Below are 24,021 nucleotides of genomic sequence, written 5' to 3'. Positions count from 1 at the left end.
ATTGGATTAATCACGACCGTGTGTAGCGAAGGTAACAAACGCCGTGGCTCGTCGGGTTTACAAGTTAGTTAAGGGACCACCTACTGATGTTGCTAGTTGTGTTGTTGTTCCTTCAGCTCCTTTATGGCCTTGACGCTTCTCTTGTATATCCTCGTTGTTATCGTATGGTTTGATCTTACTCTCATCATCGGCATATTTTTTTTATACGTTTTGGGAATTCATATAAAACTTTACACTTTACAAATTTGACACGCTATTGTAATCGTAGGTAATAATCGTGGTTGAAAACGTTCAAAAAAAATAAAAATGTATATATATGTATATGTATATATATGTGTGTATATATATATATATATATATATATATATATATATATGTATATGTATATATATGTGTGTATATATATATATATATATATATATATATATATATATATATATATATATATATATATATATATATATATATATATATATATATATATATATATATATATATATATATATATATATATATATATATATATATATATATATATATATATATATATATATATATATCAATTTTTTTAATGTGATTTGTGGTATAAATGTGAACTATGCCGGTGGTCCTTCAAACAGGTTCCAGAGGAGTCGTGAGAGTTCGGAGGAGATATTTTAATGGGAAAACCAACCATATCTAACGTTGTGATGATGCATACCCGTAATACTTGGAGGGCAATTTTTTTTCTTTACGTGGAGGTAAATTATGGAGGGTGTTAAGTAGAGGATATGGTTGGAGTACGACGACTAACTGAAGGAGAACAGTGGTAGCTATATAGTTCTGCCCTATAAGAATCCCGTACCATCTAGTGTTCTTTGTTGAATTAAGGCATGAGTTGAACTAACGAATCGAGCTGTTGTTATAGAAAGGCCCCCAGGGTGTTGTTGAGATTATTGGTAGGGAAAGGGGTATACTGTATAAGCTTTGTAGATGAAACGTCGGGAGATTTATACTATCTGACATTCCATCGGGAGCACATGGTATTAGAACTCTCTCTCTTTTGTTTGAAGGGGTTTGACTTTATAGAATGTTTGAGGAAATTATGGGGATTATGGGAAAGGTGACGTTGTGAGGGAAGGTTTTTGGAGTGGGTGTTTACGGAGGGGGGGGGTGCGCTGTGAATTTGTTAGAAGGAAACTATACCAGTGGAATTGCAGCATTAGTGGACAAGGTCATAGAATGAACTTAATGGCAGGTATAGATAAGTATATACTGCAGTTTATAGTGTGGGAAGGACAATGGCTCTAGCTTTGTAGCAACACGTGTTAGTTTATACTGCTTATACGGCAGAGACCGAGGTAATGACTACTGCACCAGGGGCTAGTAAAATTGCAAGTAGTTTTAGTTGGAAGGAAAAAAAAATGACACGAGTAAATCACAAGATAATCTACCTGACGTATCAACGATGTACACAGGAACGGACACATCAAGAAGATGGTTCTAGTTAACGTAAGCTGCCGGCCATCTGTATTATTATTACTGTTATCTCTTGTTCTCACGGTATGTATGGGTTGACTATATTAGGATAGACCAAGAGTCCTCAGGTGTAATGAAATGGGAAATGTGTGCGTGCAAATTGTGAAGAAGCCCAGGGTGGTGGTCTACTTGAGGGTCGTGAACGTGATGTTGACCCGACGAGTATACAGTACAGTACTCTTAAACATACCGCCACAGCATTATTCCATCTGTTTAATGTTTGTAGTAATTATGTCTCTATATTTGGAAACCGTATATACACACCTTGAACTGTTTTAATTTCGTAAATGCATTAGTCTTCTCGTTAATTTTTTGTCCATAAAAATTTGCGTTTCTTAAATTAGAAGTTTGAGGAAAGGTAGACTCTGAATAATCTTTAAAGAGTGCCCCTGCATGATCCAATAATTACTTTGATGTTTTAAGAGGCGTTGTTGTCAGCCGTAAACGTCGAGGCAGAGGTAATATGAGGCTGCCTGCGACTTTGCCGGATGTTGCTTCTTGAATGGTGTCTTTGTGCATGTTTAGTCCCTCAGTCGCTGGAGGAAGTGACGCGCCCACGGAAATAGTTGCGGTGGGCAGGACTCGTGTTTGTCGGGAGTGCCGCGAGAAGGAAAGGGTGGAACAGATAGGGAGAGGGTGAAGAACGATGGAGTAGGGCGGGGGAGGTGAGGAACGATGGAGGGGGAAGGTGAGGAACGATGGAGGAGGGAGGGAGGAAAAAGGTAAGAACGAACGAGGGAGGGACGAAGGAAGGTAGGTTAAGAAAGAGGAAGGGATAACAAGTTACCTTATTCTCTTACGGGTGAAGGATTGCGAATAAAGATGCCAAATAAACATAAGAGAAAGGGGGGAGGGGGGGGGGGCAGGACGTAAGATGGAAAGTTAAGAATGCGAAAGTGAAATGGTTTGAGCTCAAGGACTGGGAACTTTATAGTGGGTGTTTAGCTAGCAAATACTCTGCTGTTTTTAATTCAGAACAGTGATGCAGACGATGTAAAGGGATAAAACATTAGCCAAAAATGGACCCAATGCTGCGGATTTTGAGGACGGTCTGTTTATTGATGAAATTTTACGGTTAAAACTTTCACATTGTCGAGTGAAACAATATAACCCTGATGAAGTAAATGTACTGTGGTTGATCAATAATTTGTTCCGTCATCATCATGGTGGTTCCTGCTATTATCTTCCTACTATAGGAGAATCGGTGGGAGGAGTGGTGGAGGCGGATGTTTGCCGGTGGGACTGGAGTGTGGGTGACGTCATTTACAGGGTGTTTACAGAACGAGTGCTGCCCTCCGGACCGGTCGGTCGCCCGGCCGGGTGGTCACCAAGCTGCGGGCCACCCCCCCTCTCCCAGCTAGGTAGACAACGGTCGTGTGCTGGACCCAAGTCATTCATCTTCACTGGTAGACTCGTGTATTAGCGTTCAGAGTTCCTTCACTCTTCCGCTCCATAACCACAATAGATATCTTTTATTTGTATCCACTCAATGTCATCCAGTCAGTGTTGGATTACATATTGCTGCACTATAAGGGGACTGGGGAGGGACATTTAAAGGACACGAAACTGTACACTAAACTAGTTTTGGCGGCGCAGTTACCGAGGGGAGGGTGATGGAGGCGCGGTGGCCAATCTGTGTTGGTCACTCGCAGGGTTGGTTCATTTAAATAGTATGAATTTTTTATATAACTGGTTTAAATTAGTAAGAAAAAAAATCACTGCAATATAGGTAAAATAAGTTCCATAACCAGTACCGTACCTTGCCAATAGTGGGTACCAGACGTGACCGACCACCCAAGTGGCTAACGAGCTGTATAATTAGTATAATGTACAGAGATTTTTTCATTTGCCCTCTTAAATCTACCATAAAGGGGGGTGGGGGTGGTCAAGTTAATATCTGTAAATAATTTAATGTTTTATTACTACTTTCAGGGGTTCGGACATAGTAGGTACAGTTCACTGAACTTCTTTCTTGTAAACAAACTCACGGGTAGATGACGTGATGATGGTACTGATGGTAATTTTGACGGTGCTTATTAATAATAATTATATGTCTTACATTAGGTACATTAGTTTACTTGTGTTCATGGTCTTGTTGTAGTTTTTTATTAATGTTAATTTGTCGTTTTTTTTTCTTTACAGACGTACTCCGGCCTGTTCTGTGTGGTGGTGAACCCGTACCGACGGCTGCCCATCTACACGGAGAAGGTCATTGAAATGTACAAAGGCAAGAAGCGACACGAGATGCCACCGCACGTGTTTGCTATCACAGACTGCGCTTACAGGTCCATGTTGCAAGGTAAGAGAAATGCCCTGATATCCGAGCCTCGTGTTCACAGGAATTAGTCGGTATGACGAAGTTCTTAGTTACATGATTGAATGAATATTATCTTTTTATCGATTTTTATGTATTTGTTTGTTTAACCCATATTGGTGCATAGACCAGGTTGTTTGGTTTACATGTTGGCTCGTGCATTAGGTATTTTGAAGTAGACTGTCTTAATCAGTGCCTAGTTTGTGAATGGTGGGCATTGGCGGGGCTCATACCACTCGGGATCGTTGCCCTAATATGTAGGTGTGTGACATTTCCTATTGTGGCAACAGGAACAGCAGCATCCCAGGTTAGGTCTGTAGCCATAATGAGCTGTCTCTATTGGTGGTGATAGGTGGCGGGTGTAGAGGAGTTGACACACAAATACATGGTCGGGCGGGCCACTGTACTCCAACCCGTCTCTTGTACCTGCTTTTGCAATTGAAATGAGGCGAGAGATGGCAGAGGAGCGAGATGGAGCATCACATTTTGACCAGCAGGACGAGTCTGTCTGCAAAAACGTGTTTAGAGTTGTTACCTGCTGGTTTAGTTATCTGGGTTTAGAGGATGGACTTAAAATTTCAAATAAAGAGATTTCTGAGGCACTTGTCTATCATGGTGCACGTAGAGGTGTCGCCGGCTAATATGTTTTAATGGTCATCTGAGCTATACTTGTGTATCTGGGTGTCGTGATGCTACAAGAATAAAACGTATAGAAAAATTTTCTGCTGTGCCCATAGTTTATCGGGTTTTACTTTTTTAACTTGTCATTTATTGGGATCAAACTCGTAATTGTTCTCCAGGAACTGACGGGCGGTGCTTGCTAACACTAATATTTACAAAGGTTTTTTTCCTGGTACACATTGTTTATAGACTAATTATAGTTCCTGTTGTGGTATAAAGGTCCGTTAAGGTTAAAGAAGAGGGAGGAGGAGCGAGAAAGGTGAAGGGAAGGAGAGAAAGGAGATCATCTGATTGGTAAAGGAGAAAAGGGGTAAGTAGAGGGAAAATATAATAAGGGAGAGATGAAGAAAATTGAGTGATGTTAGGTTAATGGCTTGTGGCAGGAGGAGGAGGGGGAGGTAAGATGCTGCTGCCTGGCCTGATTAATGAGGGTGCATTGTCTCTGGCACCGACGACAACCTGACCCAGACACTTATGGTGCTGCCCAGGACCACCAGCCCCAAACCCTCCTGCTCTCTCCTGCCGGATCCTTCAGATGGCTACTTAGGTTCTCGAATTGTGTTTTAGCAGTTTTAATTCATTATAACTAGACATCTTAAAATGTTGTGGGCGTTTTCAAGCTCCTCGGTGTTTATTTTCACACATCTAAGACCAGTTACTTTCTCTCCTTCATCTTCCTGTTCTCTCTCCTCTTCCCCCTCCTCTTCTCATCACCATTTTGGGATTTAAGACGGGCAAAGTTTGGGCTTATATAATGCAGGAGAGGGACTGCGAAGTTTTTCAAACCAAGACTCGGTATTTTTTTCTGTGCAGACTAAATCATTTTCTTAACAGGATAAACTTTTAAGGCAAAGTGTGATGCAGGTTAAGGGAGCTGTCGTACCTGAATTCGTTATACGGGAAAGAAATTAGTGTGTTCTTGTTTATCTAATGCAGAATAATGTGTATCGTACAAAAACATCCCAAGGTGTGAAGGGACTCGAGAGAGACAGTAAAGAAGTACCTTAAGCCAGCGGACGAGCACCTGTAAGGACCAGTGTCACCTTGTGGGGTCACAGTACGTCAGGGCAAGAGCCATTTATCTAATGCAGGTCATTCCCTGGTGAGCCTCCACGCTGGGTCAGGGGAGATGTAGCTACAGTACCTCTGGCCTGTGACCCTACTGGAGACTAGTGAGGGATATACACCTCTGAATTCAGCTGTCCTCTTGTCGTGTCTTATTTCCCGTTGGATATGTTCTGAGGTGTTGGGGCGCCGAGTGTATGTTGGACCGTCTTGAACTACGTTAAAGGCATGGGTAAGGAGGCAGTTGTGGGGTGATGTGTGCTCATGTGCTGTGGCCACAACTAGCCGCTAACAATACACGATACAGTTGACATAAGAATAAGTTATTCTTTATACCGATAGTCTTAGTTCATTCACTTGGTCGCCCTGTATAAATTACCAAACAATGAACCAAACCGGGATTTAAGCAAAGAATATTGATTGTATGCTTGGAGTAAACTGCTTGACAATGATTTCATGATTCCAGATGTAAGAACCAGATTAGAAAAAAAAATGTAAATAAAGCCTTTTGCTTCTCGGTATTATGTGATAACTGGTTCTGATAAACATCTTTATCTTTGGAACTGGTTAACGTATTGTGATATAGAGAATGATTGTGTAGTGATGCGGTGTTGTGGTTTTGTCTGTGTAACGTGATAGAAAGACGAACTGAAGTTGTACTGGTGGGATGTGGTAATGCAGTAGCTAGTTGGGCCTCTGGTTTTGTGTAACCAAGCAATTTTTTTTGAAGGGGAGGGGTATACATCCTCTGCGGCAACGATAAGGCGGAAGTGTCATCCGAGCTCTAAATTCAGCCGCACGGGTCACCATCGCCACTAATGAAGAGAGACGCCCCTTGAATCTTGTCTGCTCCTGATCTTGCTTCCACACCCACCCTCATGGACGTGTGTGTGTGTGTTTTGAGTCGGTGTTTGGAGAAACTTAACCAAAACATTTCGAATTTACATTAAGCTCTCACAACCAAGAGAAACTGGTGTACTTAGAACACTGACCCGTGTCTCGGCTCACCTGTCTTGGCACTCCTGAGAAGCCGTACAAGGTCACTTGCCATCGAATTCATTTCCACGGGCGATCCCCCCCTCCCCTACCCCCCTCCCCCTCCTAAAAAAAATCTTCAGTTTTATAGAGCTTTTAAGGTAAGACACAAACACAGCCAGACTACATTGAAAACAGCCATATCACACGTAGTTTCATTCTGGGGTGAACCTGTGCGCGCTCTTTTAATTTAATGTGGAAAATGTTAGACTAGGGGATGGAAGCGGGAAGCAACTATCAGCTGAACAAATCCGATTATGAGAGCGATTTAAGAGTAATAATTATTAAGAGACCTAAAACCTAGACAGAAATACGTTTATGTATGAAATGAGGCTAACGAAATACTTTACTAAGGTTCATATCTAGGAACGTAGTAACAAGAGAAGCGATGGCATCTTAAACTATATATCGTGTATGCGAGAAATCACTTGGATTATGCTTTTCAGTTTTGGTCACCGTACTATAGAATGGATATTGATTCTCTATTAAGCATACGGGTTAGGTTAGGTTGAAGGAATTGTAGATGAATAGGACAAGTCACCTAACACCATCATTAACTCGAACTCGCTGGGAAGCTTGGAATATAGGTTGGACCGATAGGAGTGATAAGGATTAGGTGTTTCTCAATTACATAAGGTATTGTGAAGGTTGCAGCACGAGTCTTCAGTACCCTTCCTTAGTGCTAAATAAGTAACTATTTCTGCCCAGTATTTTATGAAAAGCATTATATAATCCAACCCAACCTGGATATTTGGCCACCATGAACACTTGGAAGTCAAAAACTTGTTCATCGATAATGTTTAAAGAAAGTTTATGCGAAAGGGAGACGTTTTAGAGAACATCATACCGATCATGTCTTCCCGCGAGTTACTTGGTCACTTGGAGTTGTATTGGAAGAATTTGGTTATCCTACAATGATTCCTGCTTGAACTGAAGAAGCCAGATGAAGCCTCCCTCTCATTTTGTTGTTGGAGACCACTATTTTTGTCAGACTATCTCCCACCTGTTTTAAAAGACCGATTCTCCCACTGTAGGGCATCTCATTTGTAAGATGTAATCGAAATATTTGGTGGAAAGGTGTGGGGCATCTTACTTGGCCAGGGTTTCAAGGGTATGATGGTTGAAGGCGACTCGGGGCATGTGAAGTTTCGTACGGCGTGATGGAAGACTCCCAGTGTGTTTATCGTTGGGTGATTTAAGACTTTCTCGAGTGTGTTTTATGATGGGAGGCTTAGAGGCACTCGAGTAGGGTTTCTCTGGCTTGTTGGGTGGATGACGTAGGCGTACTTTACTACTTTGTGTTCACTTCCTTCTTGGAAATAGATCGACCAGTGTGCATTGACTTACTCGTGATGTGTTTAAGAGCCACAGGGAGGATAAACAAGTGTCAGGTTTCAATACTGGGAAAAAAAAGATTGACTAAGAAATTACTGTCTTCTTCCTGGGATTGAAATATTCTTCTCTCGTCGTTGAACGTATCAATTTCACACGGAATGAAAACCCGTGAAATGTTTTTAGTGGAGGAGGAAAAATGTATCCCCGGAGATTATTGTACTGGGGCGACACCCTAACTCATCACTGAATTGAGGAGGGTGGAGCCTAATGACCAATCATGCGGTAAAGGGTTATGGTTACAGATTGGCATCAGGCAATTAGGTGTGAATTATATAGTCATCCACGGTCTTAAATTGGCGTGTGGTCAGGTGTTGTTGCTTCTTAGTAGCCTATTGGTGGACTTTGTTAATTTGCAGGTTTTTTAGGTGCTGGGGGGAGTCATTTGCATGCGTCTTTGGCGGTGGTGTGCCTGGTGCTTGTGACAGTTTACTCCTGGGAGCCGAAAGGCGCGTTGGTGTGGGGTGGGGTATGCACTGTGCATGTCGAGGGTATGTTAAAGTGTGTTGGGAAGGGTAACTACTGTGCATGCTTGAGGGTATGTGGTGTGTATGAGGGATATAGGATACTTGTTTGTGTGTGCAAGTGTTCTGCCTTAATTTTAAGGCCGTGGGTGTGACGAATTGTATATACAGTATTTAGAATTATAGAAGATACACTGGTAGTAAGAGTTGTGTGTAATGTGATGGATGATTCGTACACACTCGCCCATCTTGTGATGATGTCAGTATGTGTACCAGCTGGTGTATAGTGGAGTATGTCCGGAGGGTCTCGGGTTCATGGTGGTGTGACACATGACTCACTAGATTGTTTGTTGTTGGGGGGCATTCTGGCTGATACATTCTCTATAGCACGCCTTCCTCTCCAGTGCAGGACTTTTACTTGCTGGATCACTCGTATTATGTCATGTGGGTGAGTGTGAGGTGACGGTACTGCACGGGCCTTCCCTCGCCCCCTTCACATCCCTCGCCGGCTCCGGTGTGTTGACCTGGGGGAGGGGGGAGAGGCTGGTCGTCTCGGGTGGAGGAGGGAGAGGATGGAGCACTCGAGATAGTAGGCGCTAGTTCTGCGTGAGGGGGATGTGGTAGGGGGGCACTGTTGCCAACTCCGCCCGGGGACTTACCAACTGCTCACTAGTACACACATTTGTACTTGGGTGTTATAAGCTGCTGGGGTGTTGTTCTGGTAGATGGTTATTCTGGCGAAGGAAGGTGAACCCGGATGCGGCACCGTGAGGTTGTTTACATTTCCTGCTCACATGTACGTATAAATATCCCGTACATACATATACATGCATCCACAGACCAGTACGCATGCTTTTTTTTTTGTTCTTTACACCCACATCCAGTGTCTTCATACACCTAGTTAAGCTCCCACACATGTACGTTTGAATTTCTTCCCGAATAAAATGTCAACATGGTGGTCACAGGCTGCTCATGACATCTTGTTAACTCCAGAATCACCTTCCCTACTTGATTTATTTTATTCTACAATAGTCGTGCAAGTTGACATTAATTCTACATGCACCGTATATAGTCACTGTAAGGCTACACTATACAATAAATATACCATACAGGTATACAGTGTGTACCGAGACAGTAGGTGGCATGATTTTGTTTGGTGTACTGTTCTGTGTTTTCCTCGTGTTTTAGCATTCAAGTACTATATCTTACAGGTATGAATATTGTAATAGGAGCGTGACTGTACTGTCCTTTCTGATCTGCCTCTTTGTGTTACGCTCTCTAGTTTGGGTTCCACGTCTACAGTGTCAGCTTAATGTCCGACATGTCTACTCGCTCTCCTGAAAATGAAACTCGGATCGTTCTAGAATTTCAATGGACAAACACGGGCTGAAATGTTAACCGGTTCTCATCCCGCCAAACACGAAACTCGCTCGAGTAGTCCCGTAGATTTTGTCAGCTGTTCTCATCCCGTCTGTGTGTACGGTTGTCTTCCCGTCTGTGTGTGCTGTTGACTTCCCGTCTGTGTATACTGTTGGGGTCTTCCCGTCTGTGTGTACTGTTGTGGTCTTCCCGTCTGTGTATATTGTTTTCTTCCCGTCTGTTTATACTGTTCTCTTCCTGTCTGTTAATACTGTTCTCTTCCCGTCTGTTAATACTGCTCTCTTCCCGTCCGTTTATACTGTTGTCTTAACCTAGCGTTTACCTGTTACGGGATGAGCCGATGGCGTAGTGTTTATCTTGGGTCTTATTTTCCTGCTTGGAGCGTGGCAGGTCGAGGTGGGTGGGGGTGTGTGTGTGTGTGTGAGAGTGACAGGCAGCATATTGCACTCTGCCAGATGTTGATGTAGATTACAATGTGCCTGATGTTGAGGGAGATGATTGTATGCAAGTGGAGGCTGGATTTGATGTGCCTTGCCCGTGGATCAGTATTTAACTCTCCTCCCACACGTCCCACTCATAGGCACAGGGGTGGCAGTACTTACGGCCGGTGGGTTAGGTGTTGGTTAGAGATTGGCATCACAAAGGATATTACTGTGTTGAGTATGCTTGTTTACTAGCTCACCCACCATCACCATCCTTCCCTCTCATCTCTTGTAAACACTATGCTCACTCCCTCCCTCGTACTCTTCATGAACTTGTCCAGTGACTCCGCCACTACAGTACAGCACCTCATATTGTTTACACCCCACACATGCGTAGCTTATGCAGATCTTTGTCCAACTGATTGTGCTATTTTTTTATAACTTTTTTTTTTTTAATATATCTGTACGTGGTTTACTTCGCCCTCTTGCACAACCCTGCTACGATTCTCGTGTGGTTCCTTACCATTTTTACTGGAACTAGAAATATATAAAACATTTCGGTAATGAGTTGAGGGATGTTGCGGCAGTGTGTACGGAGGGTTTGCTGATTAATTATAGGGGGATAAGGCGCGTTCCTTGTGGGAGACTGGCCAGGCTGTGGAGGTGTCGTCACCCACCTCGGCTCGTGACCAAATGAAAGGCCACATTTACATTGGCTCTCTTCGATCTTTCCAGAGTTGTTTTTTGAGTAGTCGAGTCTGTTTTACTTGGCGAATGTTGGGTTGGTGTGCCATGTCTCTTGTAAATCTTTTCACGTCTTAAAGGTTGAAAGAACAGATGGTTTTTTGCTCTGGCTAGTCAGACCTGCTGTGCAGCGTGAAGTCATGGACAGTAATGGGAATCGTAGGGTGGAGATTTGCTTGTTACAGTAGATGCGGGTAGAAGAACTGTCCGAAACCAGAGTGGCAATGGAGGAGAGTGAAGTAGCAACGAGTCGAGACAGCAGACGGTGTGCAAAAAACGGGGGCAGAATGTAATCATAGTTCACCTTAAGGAATCCTCAGGTGCTGGTGATTATTTGCGTGTTCCCCGCCCCTCACCCGCTCACCGACAGCTCTTGACAAATTTCAATTGTAACTGTATCACCGCGCCATGACCTTACTCGGCCGCAGCCTAGTAATTGAATAGTGGGCGAACATGATTTTAAATTGTTGGCGGCACTGCTCTTAATCGACGCAGTATGTCACAGTCAAATGATGTGCACTGTAATGTGGTATTTAGCGATAATTACTTGGACATTTATCTGGGAGAAAGAATCGTCTGGTAGTCCGAGTTCACCATCACCAGTGTCGTCTTCCAGCCATAATACATTAGTGCAGGCTAGTAGTCGTAGGTTGTGGTTATAATGCCGAGTGTCTGCTGCAAGTTAGGCCAATAGATGAATTGCCCTTCTTTTTTTTTTATATCGTATAGGTAGGTAAATATAACTCATAAGAAAAGGCATACATTTGTCTCGGTCTTTTTGCCAATTTGGCTCTTTTACAAATAAACCAAATAGCTGGTCTTGTCACATTATAACACTAAAAGCCAAACCTAACATAACCTAATGGTGGTCAAACAGTCGGGCAATTTGCATTAAGACATTAAATACCAGGGCACGGTTAGTTTAGGTTAGGTTTATGGTAGGAGACTGTCACTTAATGCCATACTGAAAAAAAAACTATTTGCCGACTGGCCAATTTAAAAAAATAAAATAAATAAAAATCAATAAGAATCGCTTTGACTTGGTTTAAAGGGCCGGGCGGGAGCTCACACTCAGTGGGGATGAGGCCACTGGGTTGCGGATTTGCACCCAAAACGATAATTTTGTTAAACATGTGACAGGGTTTACTTGATCAGCGAACACTGTAGCTGCAAGTTGCGCTAAAATTAACCATGTTTCCATAGTAACGGTTCACGGGCAGGGTTTGCGTCTGCCTGGATGACGTTAAATTAATCTTGAATCGAGTAAAGAAATGTGGAGATAGTTCCCATGGAAATTAACTTTTTATTTATTTTGGTCTTAAATTTTTCGAGGGGAACTGCTGTTAATGTACTAACGTTGGCGCCAGTGTTGACGGGAAAGTGTTTGTGTCAGCTCAGCAACCTTAATTGGACGCTTTCTCTCTGGGTGCCCGTGGTCTATCATGTCCTCACTGTGTATGACTGAGGCCATATTGATTTACACCTGTTCGTCTCGTCTGTACTTTTGGCAGGATCCACCTCAGCATCTCTGAATTGTCTTGTCTGTATATCTGAATCGTCTTGTGTAAGTGTCCATGTAATGCCATGTTACACTTTCAAACTGTTTATTTCCTTCTGCATAATGATGGACAAATGCCTTTCACTCGCGTCTTTTTATACATGTTTTGCAACTTTTCCCAAACCAGTTATCACGCTTTGCATTTTATCTTTTGGTATATTATTGAATCTCTCTCTCTCTCTCTCTCTCTCTCTCTCTCTCTCTCTCTCTCTCTCTCTCTCTCTCTCTCTCTCTCTCTCTCTCTCTCTCTGTGGTTAGCATAGATTATCAGATATTCTAGAGTAGCAGAGAAGATTGTGTAGTATTTTTTGGTGTTGGTAGTTTACGTCAGGTTGATGAGTGGTGGTGGTGGTGGATGATGCCCCCCGTGTTCACAGCCGGTGGTCGGGGTCAATGTCTTGAACACAACCTGGACACGAGGTACACTGGGTATCGTCTCGTCCCCTGGGTCTCTGTCCAGTTGTACCCCGGTTCGAGTATCAGATGGATGTGTGTATGTGTGGTATCTCTCTGATTGTTATTGATGTCTTAAGACCGCATCCTAGTTAGTGCGTCATAGTCTAGGGTTACAGAGATAAACATTGTGTGCAGAACTAAAAAAAATAAGTTTTATTTTTGTTACGTTTTATTCGATGCTAATTTTTTTAGTAAAAATGTTTTATTGCGTAGGTGATATTGTTGTTTATCTATTTCTTTTATTTTTTTTTTGCCGATTTCAATTATTGAATTTTTATTTTGTTTCGATTGCTAACGTGTGGTTGGTGTTGAGGTGGTGTGTTGTATGCGGTAATGTTTCTCGTGGTGTGGTGATGTATTAATGTATGTGATGCATGGTCATAATACACTTGACCATGGTGTGGTGGTAGGGAGGAGGGTCACGACGTGGCCATTACCGGGTCTTGTAGTGACGGTGTCTAGCAGGGGGAGGTGGCCACACGCACCTCACCTTTCACCCACCCCGCTCCTGCCCCTCTCCTGTTATTTATCTCCTTACCCCTCCCTGTTTGCCCTGCCCTGCCCTGTCCTGTTTTGCCTCGTGTGTCTGCTCTCCCCAGCCATACCTCGACTTACGATATTAGTTTTACGTTTGTTGTGATTGATGTAACTCCACCCTGCCCTACATTACCTATCTGCATGCCGCACCCTGCCTCTCTCTGCTAGGGGGCTTTATTTACTCAATGTAGCCTTGCCGTCTGCCTGTGTTGGATGAACGTGTAGCACTGTAGTGGAAGGTGGGACCTATGTGGATTGTATGTGATGAGGGTGATGATGGTGGTGGCACCCATGATTGATGATGGTGAGTAGTGTAAAGCGTGGCACTCTAATGGATGATAGTGTGTGGTGGAGTGTAGTGCAGAAGGTGGCACTTGTGATAGATGACGGTGTGTAGTGAATTGGAGAACAGTCCTCGCCCCCACCTCACCCACTTACTATATTTATACATATTTGGTGTGGCTTCTCAGTCCTCCACTACCACCACACCCCCCTCACCCCTCGACCCTCACCATAATTTTACATTGCCATCACCGTTAAGTAGTGCCACCTGCGTCACCACTCCCTGAAGCCACGTGGAGTAGTCGCCGCCACTACTAACCTTCTCGAGTAATGTCGTTAGTGGTAAGAAGCTACATACCCTTTGTTCTACCTCTGTTACATGTCTGGTTTAAGTTGGCCTCCTTCCCTGTCCTCTAAACTACCACCCTTCAGGACTTCTCTGGTTAATCGTTGTGGTTATTGAGTTGGTTTCAATCTTGAGTTGATATATCCTTACTTTATCATTGGACATGCATAAAAGTTGCTAACTCAGGGTTAATGTGAAGGTTGGCACTCTTATTCCTAGCACCTCTCCCTGTACCATGCTATCCTCCTCACCCACCATTCCCTCCCCCCACCACGATCCAACAATAAACAATTGAGTGTTGAGTGGCCTCCTTTTCTGTGTGGCGTTGTTTGGTGGTGGGGTCCTTAGGGAGAGTGTGACGTTGGTTGTGTGCTTGGCCCCTACGTTCACGCGCCCGTACACTGCCTCTGGGACAAGAAGGGAGGGGGGAGGGAGGGTAAGAGTTAAAAATACCTCATTGACGGGCTGAGGGGGGCAGCTGGGTGTGTGATAGAGTGGTGGGTGAGTTAGCAACAGTGTGTGGCGGTCATACATACAGGCAGGTGCGGCGGTGCCAACCTGGGGCGGGGGGGGGGGTTACTCTTGGCACTCATAGTACTCATTAATAATTAAAAAAGGGTCTTCTTTGTGGAGGCAAGGGAGGAATTTGCGTCACTGAAGACAATATACTGTATGTAAAATCTTTAAATCTGAATTTGTTTGCTGGGAACTTGGTTGATGAGAAAGGGGATATGTGCAAGAGTTCGGACATAACCTAATAATATAGAAATTTTCTCGGGTGTAAAATATAGTTTCCATTGACGTCTTTGTCCGCCAAAACACGTGGGTCGACAGTTGGCTCAGGTAGCAGGCCTTGTGCAACTCGCAATGAAAGCACTCAGCAGTAAATTGGTCACGTGATTTTATCATCGCTAAGGAAAGAAAGCAAGTGAGTCGGAGCTATATTAGTTACCGGTGTACCTGGGTTATTGTCTTAAACGTAGTTCTGACAATTGTGTTCCATTTTCTAGGAACGAACAAATGTAAAGCTATTTTTTCCCCACACGCCCCGCAAGTTAATTCCTGCTAGCCATTTTATCACCCTTTGATACAGCAGTAAATCGCCTCCCCTCCGCTTTTCCGGCCATTAGATTACAAATGGCTACCATACAGGAGGGGCATCCGGCGTGACACTCACCAGGGCAATAACAGCACTTGGGTCTGAATGGCACGGAATGGCACCACACTTTAACTACACCACAAGACTCGCCTCAACTGCTGCGCCTGACTGGATAATGTTATTAAACGGGACAGGATTATCGGATCTAAGTAGACCAAGTAGATCGTTGAGCGGAACTGGACTATACTATAGACAACGAGAATGAACTGGTTTGAATATACTGTAAAATGAACGAGATTTATAGATTGTCTCGAGAAAAAACATGACAGTGGAAGTTTTCACGTGACAATTGAACCCACCTGTCAAAATAAGGGTACAATATGTGTGTGTATTATGGTGGGCGGTGGGAGTCATTTTAAGATGAGCTGCGTCTTCAACACTTGAACTTTATTACGAGTTGGAGTTTCTTCATCTCTGCACTCTTTTTATGCACACTCGAAATTTAATTAAATGCTCCACATTTAACGTTAAATGGGTCATGGAGAAAGTAATTAAATGCATTATTTAATTTCTGTATATTAACATTACCGTTACATTATCAGGTTGTCTTGTCAACTCGTTATGTATTGTACAGAAATATGAACTTTGAGTCTGGGTGTAGCTGCGGGTTCATTTACGTGTACCAGAAAGGATGCAACCTGAAGTGATCGTAGTATGGCGTGCGTTGTTGGTTTCCTTCCGTTGTTGGGGGTCAAAGAGCCAGGCTGAGGCGGGTCACAGGTCAACAGATTGGGCTGTTATCTCCTCTGGTCTAACTTGGTGGGGGGGGGGGGTTCCATTATGCAATTTAGGGAGGTTATGGCACCCCAGGTCGTGTTTAGTCGACTTGGGTAACTGCGGATCTTTGAGAAGTTACATTTACTTTATTTCTCCTTCAATAGGTTATAGATCTTACGAGACGACAGGTATACAATATATTAATGGTGGATCAGTGTTACTCAATAAAGGCATTAAATAATTAAGAATATATGATTCAAGCGTTTTATTACTGGTGTTGGTGACTGCGGGAAATGTGACGAACCTGACAAGTTTACTTTTTTTTCTCCCCCATGTTCTTTTTTTTCATGTTTGTTCACTTGTTGTTTCCCAGTCGCACTTTTGATTATTTAGCCTCATTTCTTTTAATAATAAAAATTCATTACAGTGTGTATAGAGTGGTTGAGATGCATTTATAGCTGTTGGTGTAGGGAGCTGTCATGAATACTGTATTGGGTTGGTGCATCTCCTGTCGTGTCCCTGGAGCTTCGTGCGTTTGACGTCTTCAGCCCCACCGCTTCTATTTACCCGTGATAAACATTCTTCCTTGTAAGCTAAACGATTAAGATTATATTTGGTCACCGAATCTGTTAATAGCGAGGTATATTGACTTTGGGTATAATATACTGTATGTTGCTGGTTCACTTGTATGGTATATTGAGTCTTTTCTTTTTTCTCCCAGGTACGTTTCTGTCTTGGTGTCTGGTCTTCACTTAAGGTACAGTGTTGTAATGATTTTAATACCGGAATAACTTATGTTGACTGTCTCTGGGAGTATGAGTAGGGCGATACACCATATAATTAATTATTGTTCAATACTTATTTACCTGCTGTTTATGACTACCGGAAGCTGCGTGTGTAGTGGTTGTTAACAGTAGTATTTTTATAAGGTACACACCTTGGGATTAAGGCCTATGTCACCATATGGTTAATGCTAGCTTGGGGATGAAATAAGCTGAGGTGCCTAATTTTCAGGTGGGCCTAGGTTCCTTCTAATGTAAGAACACACGGCGTAGGAGTTAACCATCTACAGAAGAATTAATGATATTAACAGTTTATTGTTATTCAGAATTGTGTACATCATTAAAGCTGGTGTCTCCTTAACGTCTGTATTTCTCACTCGTGTGATTGCGTCAGTCTCCTGTAGTCTTTCTTTCCCTCTGGCTGTATGGCGTGTATTGTGGTGATGTCGGTGATAGTGTCTGCACCAGCAGGTGAAAAAACCCCGAAGCACCCACGACCGTCACGAAGGCGAAGTGTGTTGCACCTTGTGTGTATATGTTTGGGGGTCTTGCCTTACCCACACCATTGGATCCCACCGGCGTTAACCCAACAACGCCAGAACGCTCGTACGCCTTCCTCAATGTGGTGTTGACTAAGACTAGGGGTCACTGACGGCGCTCACATGGGCATAGGTCACCGACACACAACGGGGCTGGGGGATGGAGGGAGAAAAAATAGATTAGAGGAATAGAGAGTACGTTACTCTACACACGAAGATGAAGACTAACTTTTTGAAGCGAGACACTGTAAGAGGATGGAAACAGAAGAAGGTAGAGCATTCCTCAGCTTGGTTGTGTGGGGAAAGAAGGGTGTACTATAACGGGTTATTCTAGTGTGACCGACATCCACACAGAAACGGTGGGCATCATGGGTAAGACGAGTGTTAGAACCCACTGCCTTGCCGGCGGTAAAGGAAGAGTGGAGAGTAGAATCATCAGCATAAGAATGGATAGACCTTGTAGTAGTGTGAAGTAAATTATTGATAAAAACAAAGAGAATAGGTGAAAGAACAAAACTACTGCACAATGGGTTAATTTCTTTTCTCCGTAGTTAGGTTTTAAAAATCACCATTGTTAGTATAATTTCATACATGGTTAATATCTGGCTCTCTTGGTTACCGCTCAGGGTTTTCACACTCTTGGATACTTCGGAGGATCGTCTTGTAGTGTCGTGGCGGTATCACATAAGCATTGTTTTCTCCCTCCCCAGTTCTTCCTCCTTCTCCAGTTCTTCCTCCTCCAACCCTTCCTCCCCCAGTTCTTCCTCCTCCTCCAGTCCTCTCTCCTCCGGGTCTTCCTCCTCCCAGTCCTTCTTCCTCCGGTCTTTCCCCCTGCTGTTCTTCCCCTGCGACCATAGACAGTGTAAGCCGAGCGTGATAATATCTACATGGTGAGGACTCCAGTTGGAACTTGTCCCCTTGGCGTGTGCTGGAATATTAAGTACAAGGGTGAATTTTCTTTTTTAGGGCATTATATGTGTTGCTACTAATGACTGAATCTACTCTGTGTGTGTGTGTGTGTGTGTGTGTTTGTGTGTGTTGTTTGTGTGTGCATAATGAATAATGTATACAGAAAGTGTATCAAATGTTTGTTGTGTTGGAGTCCTGGCCCTTGTCACCGGCCGGAGGGCGACAGCGGCACAGGCTGGGAAGCAGCAAGCGATTTGGTGGACGCTGGTGGGGGCATGTGAACCTCATTTGAATATGAAAGCCGCGGTGCCTGTGTCGTGTCCTAAATGGCCGGCCGCGCTAGGCCGTGGCTCTTTACGGCAGTGCCACGGCGCTGTTACAGGCTAAACAGATTTACAATCTCGTCTTGATTTGGTTTAGTGACAAGAGGTGCACTGTGTGGGACGGCAGGTGGTGATAAATGGTGGGCCAGTAGCGTGCGGGAGGTCGCAGGAGGCCAGTTTACTTAATAGAAGTACAGTAGTCGAGCATAGAGTAGGAACAAGTGGAGGTACGGCAGTAGATGGACGGTATTATGGGTAACGGGTAAGTTTAAAGGGGTACTAGCTAGTGAACAGTTTGAGTACCTTATTAATGGTAGGTCTGAGAAGGGCTACGTGGTGCTGGAATGACGGAAAGACGCAGAGGACAAAGACAAGGAAGGTCCTGTGCTGTTGGGTTGGGGAGAAACAAAAGTGTGCCTGAGGGGAGGAGAAAGAGGAAGACGATTAAGCGAGCACTTGACCCTTAAGGTAGAGGAGAGGGTGACGTAAATAAGCCTTGTACTCACGTGATCAGGCACTAGAGAGAGTAGGAACACGGACACTAAATACCCATCAGCTGTGGTATATGAAACACTGCAGATGTAAACAGCAACACTGATAAAAGACTTACTGGTATGAATGGCACCGTAGCACAAGAACCACCAAGTAGCAACGCTGGGAAAAGGATTACTATAAGTAGCCTTACCGGATGATAATTCCGTGAAGGGTGGTTGGTGGTAGAGGGAGAGGTGAGGTAAGAGGAGGAGTTGCAGATATTGACAATGAGGCAACAGTCACTAAATGCCGCATAGATCTGCGGCTCAACTAACTCAACACAGCTAGGATAGCTGTTTATGTATTAGGATATTTAATTTTAAGGTAATAAAATGGCGGCGAAGGTGAAGCTATTGGGGGAGGATGGAGGCCAAATTAAAAAAAAAAACAATCTAGTAGTGGTGAGGTAGGAGGAGGATGTCTGGTAGTAAATCTTGGACCTGGAGGCTGTCGCATGCCCGGCCAGTGTTCCTCACCTCCACCTAAGATATACGGCCGCGTTTTTATTGCCTCTGATAAACCTGTCCCCGTGAAAGCTTGGATGTTCTTTACATGAATTATTAACACAGCATCAGGTGTTGTCTTAACCGAGATATTGCAGGTTATCCAGAGGTAAATATTAACACTGAACATGTATGGTAGGTGTGGGCGTCATTTGTTGTATAGTAATACACGGGTACAATGAGCCAAGACTTACCGAGCAGTCCTTCCAACGTGGTATCTGTTATAGGTATTAAGTGATGTTATGAAGTGTTTCACCAAGAAGGAGAAAAGGGTGCACGATCAACGTTCCATGAACTATGTTACAGGGTGAAGGCTTTCTTATTGAATTCCGTAAATTGGATTATACAGTTCTCATGTGTGTATTTTTAACTAAAAGAATACGGAGTCAATTCACACGCAAGAAGTATTGATATTAGTGATGCTTATAGAAGCCCAGCAAGGCATAAAGTAACCTCGATAAGTTTGGTATTTTCATGCCATTCATTACGTATTGTTTATACTGTTAGGTGAAAATACCACTGTTAGAAGTTTGGGAACCATCTGATATTCCAATGTTTTGACATTGTAATATTTGACATGAAGACAAAACTCGTTCCATGTGAATAAGACAGCCTTTATAATGCATGAAAGCAACAGATGGTTGTGCATTCGTGCTGTGCCAAGTATGGGTGTGGCTGATGTGGTGAGGTGGCGCTCAACCACGCCCGCCCTCAGCCGGGGAGCCAAACATGTTGCTGCCACCGCCGCTTTGGAAAGTCGCTCGTCCCTGCTTGAGGAATGCCACGCGGCCAGTTTGGCAAACATTTATGTTCTGTAAAGTACACTTAAGATTGGTTGTGTGGGAAGCCAGAGGGAGGAATACTGTACACTAGAATATTGTAGGTGATGAGAGGGAGAAATATTGTACAAGAGTGAACAATGTTGGGGGGGGGGGGACACGGTGTTAACCCATTCTCCAGTTAAAGATAATGTCGATTTCCCAGTGACACTGATGGCAGAGGTGGTGTTGGGGCGATGTGCCAGGATCCTATGTTTTTGTCATTACCTTATCGTGTGGTCAATATTTTCTCGCTCGGTGTATCACTGCTTTGTTGGTTTTTAATATTCATCGACGGTAAAAGGATCGTCTTGAAAATGGAATGCATTATGATTACTGATTTTTCGTGTGTGTGTGTGTGTGTGTGTGTGTGTGTGTGTGTGTGTGTGTGAGGTTGATGGTAGTGTACACGGTGTATATATTATGTATGGTTGGATAGTAAAGGTTAGTCAATGAGCCGCCATTACCACTTGTTATCTCTTAATACCCGGTGTATACAAAGTTATTCTCGGTAGAATTTGATATTTTTAGAATCTTGACGTAACTGTTATAATTGGCTGAAATTGTGAGAGAAATATAGGTTAGGTTAGTTTAGTTTAGTTTAGTTTAGTTTAAATAATGAAAGTGTTTCGGGGTTATTAATGTGCTTATTATGCCTTATATTTATTACCCAAAATCAATATTCCAAAATGTTGCTGCTATGAATAGGAAAACTGTTGACATATAACTGATCGCTATTTGTTGTGGCACAGTTAATAAAATCTGAGTTGGCAGTGTAGACGTTACGGGTCCGAGGGTCTTCATCCAGCTACCATCAGATAACAAAGTCCTGGACAGGCCATCGTGAACCTTAAAGAACTTGAGGAGTCTTTTCAGGCTGCAAGATGTTTTTAGACAACTCGTTGCAGATGTTAGAGTCTGGTTGGTCACACCACGTCGACAAGCCTGGTGGTGGAGAGCTGGAAAGTGATAGAGGTTGTGGTGGAGGGTTGGAAGGCGGTGGTGGAGGGCTTAGAAGGCGTTAAGAGGCTGTGGTGAAGATGGTGGTGGAGGGTTGGAAGGTGGATTGGGGGGTGGGGTGTGTCAGGAAATCACCGCGAGGTATACCTAAACAGCTCAAATGTATAGTCCCTTCTTCGCCTCTATCCCTATTACTCACAACAGCTCGTTTATTTTATTGCTAGGGAAGCGGAGTGAGGTATATATTGTTCAGTCAAAGAAGGTATTTCCTTTTACTGATAATACTGTTTTTCTTGTTGGGTTAGGGAAGGGAAGTAATCTTTATGAGCGTTCTTAACAATACTAGGTTATGTTAGTGGAAAAGGACCATAAAATATCTCATCCCAACCCTGGCAATGTGTGCGAATTTAATCCAGCCTAAATTCTTGGGAAAATCAGAATGTACTGTACCTCTGTTTTTTAGGTCGATAATGTGTGCATCAGGAAACTTTGGGTTGACAACGAAAGAGGGCGGCTAGAGGACTTTGCGGAGGGGCATGATTATTTCCCGTCACGTTGCTCTTAACTTAGCGGGAGTGTGTGCTTATATCTGATTATCTCGATTAGTATTTGATTTGTTGTGCTTCGTGCAGATGGATGGAACAAAAGGGTACTGTGATGAGGTTGGGTGGGAAGTGTAGCTTCCAGGATCGTCAGTTGTGATAAGTGACCTCGGTTATTGTGCCAGTGACCCCAGATATGTTAACAGTGGCCACGTCTTTGAATCTGAATCTCTTGGCCAAAAAGCTACACCCTGCTACACCAGTCAGTATTATTATCTCAAGGGATACCATCGGCGAGTCGAGCTTCCATCAGTAATCTTAATTCAGGTATCAGTAATCGAAGCTGTGCCACCATTTACCCGAACAGTGTCCCTATTAACCTCTAATTTGCCACCTGTGACCCCAGCTGGTGTCCGGTGAGAGGAGCCCTTAAGCCGAGTTTCCTTTCCAGACGACGACTGAAGAACGTAGCCTCTGGCCTCGGGAGACGGGATTATTTGTGGTAAATCATAATCAAATTCACATCCACTCGGATAAAAACAGTGAACGAGAGTAGAAAGTTAAGGCTTTTTTTTAGACTTGCAGTATGTGTCTGGGTTATGATTTGATACAGTGGTGGCTGTAATGTGTTTATATCTCTTAGCCAGACTCGTACCGCCAATTATCTGCACTCCACTTCCTACTTGGGCTGGCAGTGGGCGGGCCTAAGTATTATTTGGTTCATATATCTACTCGCTACATATCTGTTATCTCTTTAATTTCTGCTCGCTCATGACCTAACCCTGCTTGCTTTTGATCATATTTTGCAAGCTCCCCCTTTTCTAACATCTGTTCACTTGGGCTTTGATTCTGCTGGTTCCCCTTATAATTTTTTTCTTAAATACGTTTGGAACTGACCTTCTTTGTTGCGTGTTACATGATGACCACATCTAACATAACCTTTATGAGTAGTTTAGAGCCGTTACCTCTTCACCTGGTGCTGTTGCGACAGTTACTTACCCCAGATGGTGGATTTCACTTGCTGCTAAATGGTAATCGAGTAGGATTCTCCTTTCTCCTGTAGGTGGTAGGGTGCAGTCGACTTTCTCTTCCTCCTTCAGATGGTATAGGCTCGTCTCCCACAGTTGATAGTTAGCGTCTTGCTTCTCTTCTTATAATGTGGTGACGGGAAGTAAGCTCCCCCTTCAGGTTTTGGTGAATTGGCACGGGCTGGAGTAGGCATCCCCTTCATGTGAGGGGTGAGTGGGTGGGCTCACTTCTCCTTCGCTTTTAGGCAGATGGAGGGGAAGGTTTTTTCTCGTTTTGTTGGGAAGTAAGAGTTGGATTTTCATTTTTCCCCATTAAGACAACAGAGGAGTGGAATTATCGTGTTCCTCTCCACATGGCAAGGAGTAAGACTTGCTACTTATGCAGGCAGGTGAATTCTTCGCCCTCAAGCATTTGGAACGGGGAAAACCACTGACCAGGTACCGGTTCGTGATAAGACCTCTGCCCGGTACCATACGTTTAGTATACTATAGTCACCCTTATTCCCGCTGGCCCTGTCTCCCCTTGTAGTTGGCCAGGGCGAACACTTCCAACGCTAATGACGCTTTAACCACAAGAAATAATGGACCCCTATATAGCTCCTCGGGGGCAACACCGACGATCTCCCTAGTACTTCTCTGGTGGTTCGAGTAGATGATCTTCTAGTCTGATTTTTTTTTAAATTGATTTTAGATGTAAGGCATCTAGGTATACAGTATATAGGCAGTGTCTCCTCAGGTTGTACAGTTTATATCTAAGTTTCGAGGACTGGTCATGCAAACTCGCCGTCTAAAGATATTCGTACCCGAGGCTCAGTCGTAACTGTAGTTTGTGATCGTTTATTCATAAGAGTTCTGTGCCCATTGTCAAAGAAGAAAGTATCTTGTGTATTATAAAGCTGAACCTTTGTTTAGAGTTTTTTTCTGTAATAAAAACCATAACAGGAGTAAGGTCCCTGTGGTTTATAGAAATGGCGAGGTGGAGAGGACGCTACCACTTGGGGATGATGTACAAC

The 24,021-nt window shown here is 43.6% G+C and overlaps 1 protein-coding gene across 12 annotated transcripts in view; it reads left to right on the top strand.

The window, feature by feature from the left end:
• The window catches only part of LOC121855658 (myosin heavy chain, non-muscle-like), a 206,732-nt gene that overhangs the window by 81,684 nt on the left and 101,027 nt on the right, over nt 1-24,021 (top strand). For all 12 annotated transcript variants that reach the window (XM_042350731.1, XM_042350730.1, XM_042350728.1 and 9 more), the window contains exon 2: nt 3,661-3,817. In XM_042350731.1, coding sequence (XP_042206665.1) covers nt 3,661-3,817 — 157 coding nt within the window. The remainder of the gene's footprint in view (nt 1-3,660; nt 3,818-24,021) is intronic.

Source organism: Homarus americanus, unplaced genomic scaffold (assembly GCF_018991925.1).
Source record: "Homarus americanus isolate GMGI-L3 unplaced genomic scaffold, GMGI_Hamer_2.0 scaffold1438, whole genome shotgun sequence".
Lineage (NCBI taxonomy): Eukaryota > Metazoa > Arthropoda > Malacostraca > Decapoda > Nephropidae > Homarus > Homarus americanus.
This window is presented reverse-complemented; position numbering and strand designations above follow the sequence as displayed.